Source organism: Aquila chrysaetos, chromosome 2, assembly GCF_900496995.4.
Source record: "Aquila chrysaetos chrysaetos chromosome 2, bAquChr1.4, whole genome shotgun sequence".
NCBI classification, from domain to species: Eukaryota; Metazoa; Chordata; class Aves; order Accipitriformes; family Accipitridae; genus Aquila; species Aquila chrysaetos.
In genome coordinates, this window is record NC_044005.1 from 74044174 (window position 1) to 74057443 (window position 13270).

Here is a 13270-nt window from a genome sequence, read left to right on the forward strand (position 1 = left end):
AACTAGTCACACCAACCAAAAGACATCGTGTTACAGACTCCACCATTCAGATGTTTTCTTAGACAAACCAGAAAGCAGAGTTTTCTGTGTCTTTACATTTTTTTCCAGACAGCCCCTAATAAACCTGCTTCTTGATATCCTAAATCCATGTTTTCAGCTGGCCAATAACCTCTTCTGATATTTATGTGTGGTGCAGCCCACAGGAGAAATGTAAATACAAATGCAGATGACTTGTCCACATTTTAGTTCATAATACCTTCACAGAAAGGTTTAGTGTGAATTTCCAGTGTGGAAACTGGATTGTGTGCAAATTCAATGCAATCTCAGAACCTACTTTTTTCTCCTCATACCTCCCTCACTTTACCATCCTATAGAGGAATGGGGGTTAAACTAAGTCTCTGAACCACCCAAATGTCCTCGGTTTGTCTCCCTTTCCTTATACAGAGGTAAAAATATTTGGTCCTTTGGTTTCCTTTGGAAAGGAACAGATTAGAGGTTACCTAGCATGGCCCCGTAACTCGCCTCAAAGAGCAGATACAACCCATGCTCTTTAGGAAAGCGTCACTGACCTTATTACAGAGATGCCAAACAAAAAAGAAAGTAAGTCTTTAATAAGTTTACTTCAACTCAGATAAAAGGCAAGGATGGGTGTCATGAAAAAGAGAGCATTTACCACATACTCTACAAAAAATGATCACAACATTCTTTAGTTTTAATCCTAAGGAAATGCTCTGGTGTGTCAATAACAGGTGATTTCGGAGAAATATTGTAAGTGGAACTACATTATTTTTCGGAGACACTGCCTCACTGGTAGCGTTCCCGTTTCACACGCAGGCACTCCACCATCAGCTATGGAAAGAAACAGAGTGAAATGCAAAAAGTCGTCCTGAAAGTAAGTATGCAAATAAACGAGATTAACATTACAATATTGACAACCTGCTATCCCTGGCCCTAAATTCAATTCACAGCTTAAGGTATAGGTAAAATGGACACGAGAGGGCGCCCCTAATATAGGGGCCACCTTGGCCCTCCCCTCCACAGCTAAAAATCCCCTGCCTGCCTATTACAGGATCTCCTTATTCCAAAGGAAAACAGGCCTGTTGATTTCTTCTTTTCCTTTTAGTTCAGATGTACAAGACCCATCAAGACTTAATCTCAAAAACTAGGCTACTTGATTCACTTAAAGGAAGCAGAAAATACAAGGCATTGACACATTTCCAAACTATTAAACTTTGGTCATTAAGCAACAGAAGTTCTCCCGCAGCAACGCACAATACTAAGTCCTGGTTGGCCACCGCACAGTCTAATGCTACTTAGTATTCTATTACAATGAAACAAAGACAAAAGATGTTACAGACCGTGATTAATAGACATGTAATAGAAATATATATTACTTCACAGGCCTGGCGCCTGAAGGGCTCTGCAAACAGAAATCTTCAAGCATGACCAAATTACATAAAAGATTATAAATAAAAATTATTTTTAGACTAAATATTAAGTATAAGCCTTGTACTTGTATTTGAACAGAACTGTAAGATACTACAGATACTCCATGTATTTTCAATGCTCTGTGTATCTTTGCAATGCAGTGCCTATATTTGGTGTAAATTGGGCCTTATTAGTACCTCACAGGTTTACACGCCACCCTGAAGAGTAAAAAATTATAAAATTTTACGCTATGGTTTGCCTATGAAATAACTGTAAGTCTTCTAATATAGGTGAAAATACATTCTGTGCATTACTATTCCTTTCACCTTTCACTTTACATTCTTTTCACTTCTCAGGATACAAGACATTTAATTTTCAGATTCATTAAGCAAGGTAATTAATTTTAAAGATTAGGCAAGGTAATTAATTTTAAACACTGACTTCAGTGGCACTACTTAAAAATATTCAGATGACTTTAAGACCAAAGGCCCAAAGCCGTAAGAGGCAATTCTTGTTATAAATAAATAAATGAGTAGCACTTTAGCCCCAAACCTTGCAATCGCTCCGTCAGAATCCTTACAGGCAAACTGTCCGTATAAGACATTATTTCTCACCTGTACTACTGCTCAGTAGTTAATCATTTTTCGAAGAGCATCATAGCATTTCCATTTGTCTGGGATGTAGAAAGGCTCAAAGATGTGAGGGAAAGGAGTGTCATAGCCACATACTCTTGAAATAGGAGCTTCTAAATTCAGAAAGCATTCCTCCTATTAACAGAAATACAGAATAAATGTTAGTGAGGCCATTATTTTCAGGAGTCTTGCATCACAAATTGAGGTCGAATGAACTTTGCCAGACTGACAGTCCTGGAAACTCAAACCTTCTATTTATATCACAGCACAAGCAGCCCAGACCAGAACAGTGCTTTCTTTTGCTCAAAGGTCCATATTAAAATAACAACCTGTGTTAATGCTATTTTCATTTTCTACATGTGTGCTGCATTAAATCATAGGCAGGTTATATTTAGTACATCTCCTATACATCCAGAGAAGTGCTGCCAAGAAACAAGTATTTTAGGAACAAAGGAGTAAGAGTTTCTTTCCTGTGCCACTTTTAAACATATAGAAAAATTACATAATCTAAGAGTGTGTATTATTTGCTGGATACATGAACATCATATTCAAACTTCTTTGAACCCTTAGATGATATAAGACTCTGTCTGAGAAGCATTAAGCAGTTATGGAAATTACAAATTTGAACTCAAGTGGATTTGCGTATCTCTAACCCTTGAGTCAAATCCATGCTCTACACAAAAGCCCACAACTTGTGTTCTATTTGGAGATCGGATTTGGCAACGACTGTGAGAGTTTCATTAGTCAGCCTAGTAGGATACAAAATATTACAAATACACCATATTAATCTGAAAGTAACCTGGGGAAATATGTGTAACGTTACCAGCTTTAATAACCAAATAAATAGTGGGGTTTCAATCTTCCCACTCTCAGGTACCAAGAGTGATGGCACGGACCATGAGAATCTGCAAGAAGTAGATGCAGAAATAACTTCGCCAGATCAAACTGACGTTGATGCTAATTATCAGCTCCCTTTCTCCCCAGATCTTTGGCATATGTATTTGCTTTCCAGAGCAGACAAATGAAGAGACAAAACCTGTCTCCTCCTGGCCTCTCCTTTATGGACTGCAGCAACTGAGACATCCTGGCCAACTTCCCCTGTACTCGGCTCAGCAAAACGGAAGGTGAAGGATTATCTACCAGTCCTTTTTCACCAGGCCCACAAAGAAAACAGTCAACGAGCTATGCTCTTCTGCAGCAAAGTGCTAAGTATTTTCTCAGACTGATGAACTGTTTTGAATGCATGTTGCCTTGCAGTCCATGGCAGCCTAACTCTAACTTACTGCGCTTTCTATACATCACGGTATTTGGCAGCATAGAAGGTACTCATAACACACTGAGATTATTACAACCTTTTGCTCCAGCTACCACTTTGGTGCATTGTGAAGTGACAGATTTCTGGAAGACAGATGGAAGTAAAAAGTCCAAGAGATTGCGTGATCGCACACAGCGTCACGACATTTAACAGTGAACTAATTCACCTAGAAAACTTCAGAGTCTGAATAGGTCTGAGGTAATAATATATGCAAACAATATAAAGATTTTTTGAGCTCCACTTTCAGGCATTCCTTTGCTTTTCTTTGTAAAGATTCACATTAGTACAAAATGCTGGGAAGTAGTGTGTATTAAATCCTTTACCCGTCCATGAGGTAGATCATGATGTCCTACCCCAACCTGCTGGCAAGGATATTTTTGATACTTAACAGTCCTTGGGTTCCCATGTTGTGACTGCCCAACAGGACAAAGCAATAGCTTTCGGACCATCCCAAAACTGACTGCCCAGACCAGCTGTGAAATTGCATTACACCAAAACATACAAGTATATTCTAGACCCACAGCCTTCCAGTCCTGCATTGCTGTTTCAGAGTACCTGACACAGGACCACTACCTAGGAGAGACCTTTGGTTTACGTCATAACCAGCTCTGCGATAACAGCTCATCCCACACGAACCTTGGAGAGAAAGTTCATTAGTTTCACTGAAAATATTTACCGCCATATTCCCCATACACTGGGCATCCGCGCAGAGAGCAGCACTGCACCTTCAGCAGCCCGAGCAGCAGCCAGGGAAACGTTATCCGTGACTGGCAGGCAGGGCGCTCTCCTGCCCTCAGGGAGCCCCCAGGCTTGGCTGTAAACGTAAATCTCAGCTGGTACACCCAAGCCGTATGGAACAGTTGCAAGCATGCATATTTATTAATGCTATTGCTATTATATTTAATTCAGAATAAAAATTAAGTCATAAGACTTTCTAACACTCCACTTAATTTTTTTTTATTTTTTTTTTCCCCCTCAGGCAGAACCCAAACCAGCTGTTACAAGCACCCTTTCTGTGGTTTTAACACTCAGCAACTGGCTTCAGTTTGAGCATACCCCTATGCTTTGAAACTTGTACAGCTTCCAGAGAGTCACATGGATTCCCTTGCCTCAGTGGGGAAGTCAGAGTGAAGCTGGGATGAGCAGTGTTGTATTTTGCCAGATACCATCCAAGAATGACAACCCGATAAAGGTGGAAGAACTCTTAAGTCTGAGCCACTCTCTGTGTATCTGTACAAACGTTAACTCTCTTACTATTATTTTTCTGGAGGTAAGGGCGTGTGTTTGCAGATTTTTAACTAAGTTATTGCACTGTATAGGTAAAATACTTCAGAGGCAGAAAAAAAACCAGACCCAAGCCACCAGTCAAATCCACGAGGGAAAGTCTCTACTTACCCATTATCTGACTGAAATCAACACAGTTTCACAAAGATTTACACACAAATGGCTCTGACTGTAATAGTGCCATGCACAGAATTTCACACTGTAATAGTTTAGCATGGAAAAAGTAATTTTCCTAGCAAACTGATAAAATTTGTATAACAATACACTGAATAAGCTGCTTACAGTTTTTAGAGTACCATCACAGAATGGGTTGGGTTGGAAGGGACCACCAAAGATCATCTAGTCCAACCCCCGATTGTTAAGATCATCTTACAATGTATTTTTTACCTTACTGGCCATACCTAAAGTCTTGGGTAAGTCCTATAAACATGTATATGTTATTATGCAGAGGATAGTTACATTATTGATGCATACATTTTACAGATGCAGGATTAGGTCAGTTGATGTGTTGGTTATGGAACTTACTGGAGTAAGCCTCTCAATGTCAATGACCACAGTAACAACAGAAATGCTGCAGACCTAGCAAAATTAAGATGATTCAGTTGACATTATTTAATTGACAGATTTACTGACAATATTTGCAAGAATATTGATAAAAGCAAATTGTAAACAATAAAAGCTTTTAAGATTTTTTTTTTTAATAGAGTGGAAATAAAATCATAATCCAGAAGGTGGAGTATAAAATTATCATCAGAATAAGGTATTTGAAAGCAATCAAGAAAATGCACTTTTACTTTACAATGTAGAAGTATTGTAAAGAGACAAGAGCCTTGATCTTGCTAAGAGTGTGGCAAACACTTGACCTTAGCATCACGATTCTCTTTCAAAATGTAATAAAGCTAATGTTTTTATGACTTGCACCATGCTCATAGTAAGATAGCTAGATTTACTCATAGAATCACATTGATAGTCCTGCCATATGCCAAGTATTTGGTCCACAAAAACCAAAAAATCACAAATCCACACATTTTACACATAAGCAGTCACAGAAAACAAGCTTAAGAAAATATCTTAATAAGATGATTTAGAGGGAAATCATGTCTTTTTTTCTTTTTTTTTTTTTTTTACAACCATGCAAGGTGGTTTGATAGAAGATACTATCACTTTACCAGCTGTGCTTTGGGTACATGCTTTGGGTTTAGTAAGTATGCAGCAAGTCTTTTTTAGGACGGAGGTCTTTGCTTATAACGATCCATAATCAGGTTTGGAGCCAGTTTTGTTTAAAACACAACTAATGAAATTTATCAGTTCATGGCATTTTAACTTCTCTGGAATAAGTTCTAATTTATGGGATGATATATTCAGTTGTGTCCTTTAAATCCAAATCAAACCAAACTTTCAAAGTTACAGAATATGAAACTGCCTGCTTGATGGCATTAACTTAATAACTGTAATCTGACCAAATGAGATTACATTCTTCATTAGATGGCATTACATTTTGAAAAATCATAGTGTTCGCAAGATTTATATCCTAATACAAAAAAATTTATATAGTCTATAGACGTATTTCTAACTGATCTTCCCTTTTGAGCTTGAAGAGCACTTAAGTGATCAGCCCATCAAATAGCCTGCCTTACACGAATTCTTGTTCACACTTGCTGCTAAAAGTTAGACTGCAGGAGAAACATGAGTCCACCTCATCCTGAATATGGTACTGCCACATCTGCTGTACATATTGCTGTGCCAAACTACTTGCACCTGCACAGCCATGTTGTAGAGAAACATGAGTGAGAATATTAAATACTCAACATCAAGCTCTTTTTAAGACTAATTAGCAGCATCCATTGTACAAGCCTATCAGAACAAGTCTACCACAGTATTTAAAAGAGTGATCAAGAGAAGATCAACATTTTAAATTAAGTGGATTTACTCCATACTACTTGGGCATATAAGGGCTGGTACTGGCCCAAAGCGCTCTTGCACAATAGGGGAATGGAAGCTTACAGCCTTCGGTAACTCCCTGCCTATTTCAGAGACACTGTTTAAACAATTTGACATCTTTCAAGGAAAGACCTCAGGAAAAAAACTTAAAAATTAAATGGTTTGGGAAGGAAAGTAGTAGGCGTGGGATTTCTGATTCAGTGTAAAACATTTTAAATTCAGTTTTGAAAATCAGTATGAAAAAATCATACTTATTTAGTACAATATCCACTAACTTCCAAAATTCAACTGAAGTAAAAAATTACTGGTTTGTTAGAAAAAAAATGCTTCTAAGGGAACAGATATAGTTATTAGCCTAATATATCCAAATTGTCTTAATTTAAAAAAATTCAGACAAAACATTAAGTCGTCGTTCTTCCTAACTGCAGATGTCAAATTCTGGCCTCAGATATTCAATATGACCTTTGCCAATTACCTTAATTTGCCTGAATTCCACTCAAAGATTCCTGGAAAACACATTATTATATTCTATAAAGGCATTTCAATTGGTCACATTATTTCACCTCAACATTTGATGCTTAATACACATTTAGGAAGACTTTTCAAAACAATTTAAGAGCATAGGTCCCACTAAAAATCTGTTCTTGAAATTCATAGCAATCAGCCAAATGTATCACACACACCATTTCAAAACAATCTTATGCCTTGATTTTTAGAATAGATGCTAAAACCAAGGACTTGCTAGATGTTGCATGATCATATTTGAAATGCATCCTCTAGTACTGGGTACATGCCCTCTATCTCCCCAGATTATAATATTCTAGTATGTTAATATGGAAAACTTCATCCAAGTTTATTTTAGCTTTATTTAAGTGTACATTTTACTCTTATCAAAGATTCAGGTACTCATTCCTAAATCAGTGTTCTGAGTGCAAAACTCTTAAAAACATGTACAACTGAGAATTGCAGGCATTTATAGAGATATGCAATTGTACAAAAAGGATAAAATAAGAAAACAAAAACCCATCATTGGGCATTACTGAAAGAAAACATTACTCATCCTTCTGCAACGTATAGAAAAATAAAGCAATCTGGTCCGCACTTTAGGGGAAGTGCTTGTAGGCATCTGGCCAAGAAGAAAATAGTTGAAGAGTTTATTGCTCCAGACCATCCTTCCTCTGAAGGGAACTTCTATCAACCTACATATTCATCGTAAACAAACCTCCATATGCAAACACTTTGGTAAGTACCAGTAAATGACACTATTTAATGTGCAGCTAGCAAGACAGACAATTCCAAACTGATACTTTTCCCCTTAATTATCCTGTTTTGGTCTTACTCCCTTTACTTTCATATCTTTTGGATCTATTTCATTTTCCCCCTCTGACTGACATGGATTAAAATCAGTAAAAAGGAAATATTTTTTTATATTTTTAAATTCTACTACTCTGTAGAATACTCCCTAAGGTGAGAAAACTTTCCTTTAAAAATGAATAATTTCTGCAACGTTTTATGTCCCAGGGGTCTCTCCCATGCTATTCTTATTTTGCAACACTACAGGTACTCAAAAAAATTAAGAGCTACGAGACTATCACATGACTACGGAGCTGCTGTATGAGAACACTGATTTTACAACTCCTTTTTTCAGTACAGAAATTTACTTTTTGTAGGATGACAAAAAAAAAGTTGATTTTAAAGACTAATATGAGCAGGCAGAGCTTGATAGAAATTTTAATATTTCTTTTGGTATTATAGCTATCATAATAAAAAAACGACTAAACATAAGATTAAGGTCCATTACACAAGGTGAACTGCAGGAACGTTTTTCATGCAAGACTACTTATTTTTCTGCTGACAATAACTACAAAATTTAGACCCAGGAACTCAGTGACTAGTTGCAAAGGTTTAATTCAGTTGTGGTTTCTGTCAGTTAGAACTCTGAATTTTGCCATCTCATCTATAGATTATAAAATTTTAAAAACCCACACACATTCGAAGGACTTTTCAGAAAGAAAACTCTTACCACATTAGAGTTTCACTTTCTGGTCTGATATTTTTATTCTGATTTATTTATGCTGTTGTCATAAATTAAAGTGTGGGGCTCAAACAGTTAAGAAAACTTATTCCATATCACTTTATAGATGACTGTTACATTTATATTATCTAATACTTCCTCAGGTGGATTTTCAACTGTAAATTACACATTATTATAAGAATGAGATGAATCCTACTATAGTTTAATAATGAGCATGATCATCTCATTTACAACAAAACCTATTTTTTACGTCAAAGCTTAGATAAACATTTTCAAAAGAAGCTTTCCAAAGAGGTAGTCGATCAAACCCTATTTTATAAAAGGGGGATTTCATGCAATAAAGCTGACACTACATATAGATTAAAGGTCTTTTTCTTTGGTTTCTGCTTAAAAAAAATGTCCAATTTGAACAGTTTACTTTCAATAACAGAAAAGTCAAGCATCTGCAGTTTTCTTATGTCTCACAATTGTAGCACAGTACTCTCCTTGACAGCTGTAAGGACCAAATGCTACAAGTTTTAAACAGAATTTGCTCTGACAACACATATATATTACGTTCTTATGGATAGTCGCGTCTATGAGCTACATATGTACTATACACCCATGAGATATTTTCAAGTTGAGATATATATCTCTCTCTCTTTAGAGGGAGCATTTTTTTCCAACAGCTTAGCCATATTCATCTTAAAATACTTTTATAAAACTTTTCCTGATAGTTACAATAGTGATACAATTTTTCCTCAGAGAGCTCTGCAGTTATATGTTGTAAAGGTTTAACTTCTATCAGAGTTTTCTCCTTTTTGAGATCACTTTAAAACAATCCTTTTATAACTTAGCACAGCTTGCAATAATACATTTTATGTTACCAATTTTTTTGAATTTACATAATTAATGTCTCGTCAAATACAGAGAAATACTTCATTGCTAAAATTATTTATCTTATGATTGCCAAGCAGATAATATTTTTACTTACAAAATACATCAGCAATTAAAAAATAAAGAAGCACTTAGGGGAAAAAAAGTCTGTTCTCTGTAGTTCGTTGGCTTGTTACCATTAAAAAGCAATTAATGGTAAATATTGGCTTTATAGTACTGAATCACATCAAACAATTTATACATGAAGTCAAATTTACTATACAAAAGATGAAGTATTGTAACATAAAATGAAGAAAATTATTTCCAAATAATTCACATCCCTCTTAAATCCATCATGCTAAAATAAGAGTTTACTTCAGCTATTTTCGATCACAAGCATTGAATCTATTAGTAGTGAATATATTTCTGACCACAGCACTTTTAGAATACAGACAAATACAACATAATGCAACATTTTAAGAGTAATACTTAATCCTGTTTTAATACTTAAATACTTTATTACTTAAACCTTTTTTAAATTATCTATGAGACATTGCATTATGATACTCGTCGCAATTTAAAAAAGCTTGATATATGAATTCTCTGTATTAGTATCTACTAGAAAAGAAAGGGAGTGCATGTGTACTTTAAATGTTGTCTTCATCAAAAGAAATACATAGGATTGGGTGGGGAGGATGGTGACAGTTAATATAAATTCCTTCTATACGACACACACACACTTTTTGAAAATGTGTTTCTACTATATACCATATACTTTAAAGGTTTCTCAATAAATGTTCAAGGAATTTGAACAAAAAGATGTTTAAATTGCAAGCAATGTAAAATGAAAATAATACAAGTGGAAGTAACCCAGACTTGTAAGAATACAAACATTCCCATGTACTAAATAAAGTATTTCTGAAACTGCTTTCTTCAGGCAGGATAGAATTTTTGGTGCTATGGCCTTAACTGCAATCCTATAAGATGATGTTAGGTCACTACAGCAGCTATGGGGTAGCTACACACCGGCAGCAGTCTTGGAAGCCGATGCTGTTAATACAGGCTTTTTCTGTCACGTGGAAGTAAAGAATCCACAAGTTGACTGAAATATTAAATGCACTTTTTTCTGAAAAATCAGTATCTAGAGCATCCCATATGTTATTTTTCTGTAATCCTGCATACTCTGTTGACTTTCAGTGCAGATATATATTTGTGTGTTTTGCTCCTGGCACATCATCAGCTGATGAAACTAATGACACTGAAAGTATGTTTTAATTCAAGTCACTGAAAAATGTTTATGTTGCATATTTTTCCAGACCACTTGCAATTTCTTTATATTAAAAAATAACCAGTTTACCCTGCGAAGCTCACTACTTCCATTTCACAGAAAGGGATGCGCATAATTAGACAAGTAAAACAAATGAGGATAATGTTGTCTTCATTGTAACTTGTACCTCTGGAGTTGTAAACACTCCGAAAGAGGATTTGACCAGCAGTTCACGACAAACACCACGCTATGAGCTGAATTTCGTTTTTAAAATCCACATGCATTGTTTTGGGGGAGTCATACCTTTTGTCCTTCACTTATGCTGCATTGAACTGCTTACAGGCAGAATAACATTACTGCTTATGAAATATTCACGGTGAATGTAAAAGGTTCTGTAGTTTCCAAGAGGGAGAACTGAAACTAACTTCTCCAGCTTCAATATTCTGCGGCTGACAGGAGACACCAAGTGACATGTTTATGTATCTTAGATTTTACAGAGGGTCTCATCACTATTCATTTATATAACATAACCCCGTTATACATTGAAGACTTTTATATGGACTCAAGAATATTTTATTTCTTACTTATTTTACATTTCTTTTGAACTTCACTAGTTGCATTGCTTAAGACAATACCAGCTATCTTAGCAATGGCTGCCTGATGCAGTTAAGTTCTCATTCACACAAGGGTTTGAAGATTGTCTTCAAATTTCATTTTGGCTAGCTTCACAAATGAACAGAAAAATCTTTAATAACCCAATGCAAGATGGATATTGTTTCTTAAATTTTTATCAAGTTTACAACACAACCACTCCAACAAACGTTCACAGCAACAGCATTAACTTGAAGCTGTTGGGATTAGAGCCTTCATCAGTAGCTTAGATGCCTTGCTGGTAGAACTGCACGAAAAAATCAGCACCGCATTCCCAAGGTATTTACAAAACAAAAAAAACCCCACAAACCAAACTGCTTATCCTTCCCACAAGAGGAGGCAAACAAATAAAAAGTAATTTTCATTTCTTCCCATCCCATCCTATGTTTTATGCAAAAGGCTAAGCCCTTCCATGAAACTTTTACACATTTTAAATCCAACCTGGTAGAGTCTAGGACCAGAACTGAAATAATACAGTTCTGTCAATTCAGAATGACACACTGACAGAAATTAAGTTCTTCCCAGTAAATGTATAATTTGTATTGTTTAGGGCATGAGGTCCAGCAGCCAGCATGATTCTTCTCCACAAGATAAATACGACAAGACAGATACGCTCGAGAGGATGTAACAGGACTTCCAGGTTGCTAGAATACACTACTGCCTTAAATGAACCCTAACAACGCTCTTTGGCAAGTAGGATTTTTTGATATTTAATGGTAATCCACTAGATGATCCCTTCCCATCTTTTCACTACAAGTGCTAGAAACACTATTTTTTCCTAGGCAATTATTGCTACACCATAACTGAAACAATCTAAGGTGTTTCCTACAAATGACATATGCTATACAGTATATACCCAAAATAACTTGAATTTGAAGAATTTTGTTGTATTTATTCTGTAAAGTAGCAAACAACCTTACAGCACGTTCACTACAAATTATGTTACTCTATAGGATATTCCAAGTTTACTTTCTTGAAGTGGCAATTATGAATGTTTGCGTCGGGACCCACACGTTTTCTAAAAGCATGCCCTAAGCCCCATAGACAGTTAGAATGACTTCCCAGACCCATGAATATCTGAAGATATTTGCTTTATTTAGTTACTTGGCGTTACTAACTCATCTGTTCAGTCAATGATCCTGCCAACTGTTACGTATATGTTAACACAGGTGAATAATCCAAGTGAAATCATTGGAGGTAAAGTGCCTGTGTAAAATTATTCATATGTGAAAATGTTTGCGGATTACAAGTCATTTTTCCACATGAATGAGCAATATATTAAACATTTGTTAAGCTTTTAAAAGGAGGATCATCCTCCTAATTACAACCCACACCTTTTAATCACAACACTAGAAATATCCTACCAATATAATCAGATTTTATACTTTTAGATCATCCTCTACCACCTACCATCCTAATTACTTATTTAATTATTTTGCAAAAACATCCCCTGGTTAATTTCAGCATGCCAGAAGTGACGGGAAGGATTTGCTGTTAAAGAGTTTTAATAGCCAGTGAGTGGTATTTTTATTTTTACAGCTGTTTAGGCAGCTGAGAGATCCTTGCAAAGGCAGGCATGTCAATCTACGTATCTGGCACACTAAAATCCTCACAGAAGTACTTCACTCAACACACACTAATGAATTCAAAGGAAATGCAATTTCAACTGCTGTTTTTAAACAATTTAAACCAGCTTATTTCCCATTTTATACCGAAGCATTTGCATTTTGGGACAGCACAGTGAGAATGATGCTGTCACTCTGACCGTCACCAAACACTTCTCCAGTGCAAACCCACAGCGTGGCCAGGCAGAGGCAAGTACAAAGGAATTATCCCGCCCACCCATGAAAAGGTTGGGGCTT

The 13270-nt window shown here is 36.1% G+C and overlaps 1 protein-coding gene across 3 annotated transcripts in view; it reads right to left on the minus strand.

Annotated features, from left to right (window-relative positions):
* Nucleotides 1-13270, minus strand: part of BCKDHB (branched chain keto acid dehydrogenase E1 subunit beta) — a 135726-nt gene that overhangs the window by 5312 nt on the left and 117144 nt on the right. For 2 of the 3 annotated variants that reach the window (XM_029999671.2, XM_029999691.2), the window contains exon 10: nt 2043-2195. In XM_029999671.2, coding sequence (XP_029855531.1) covers nt 2055-2195 — 141 coding nt within the window. In that variant the 3' untranslated portion in view covers nt 2043-2054. Of the gene's footprint in view, nt 1-582; nt 850-2042; nt 2196-13270 lie in introns of those variants that run through there. The other variant, XM_029999681.2, reaches the window with a different exon arrangement.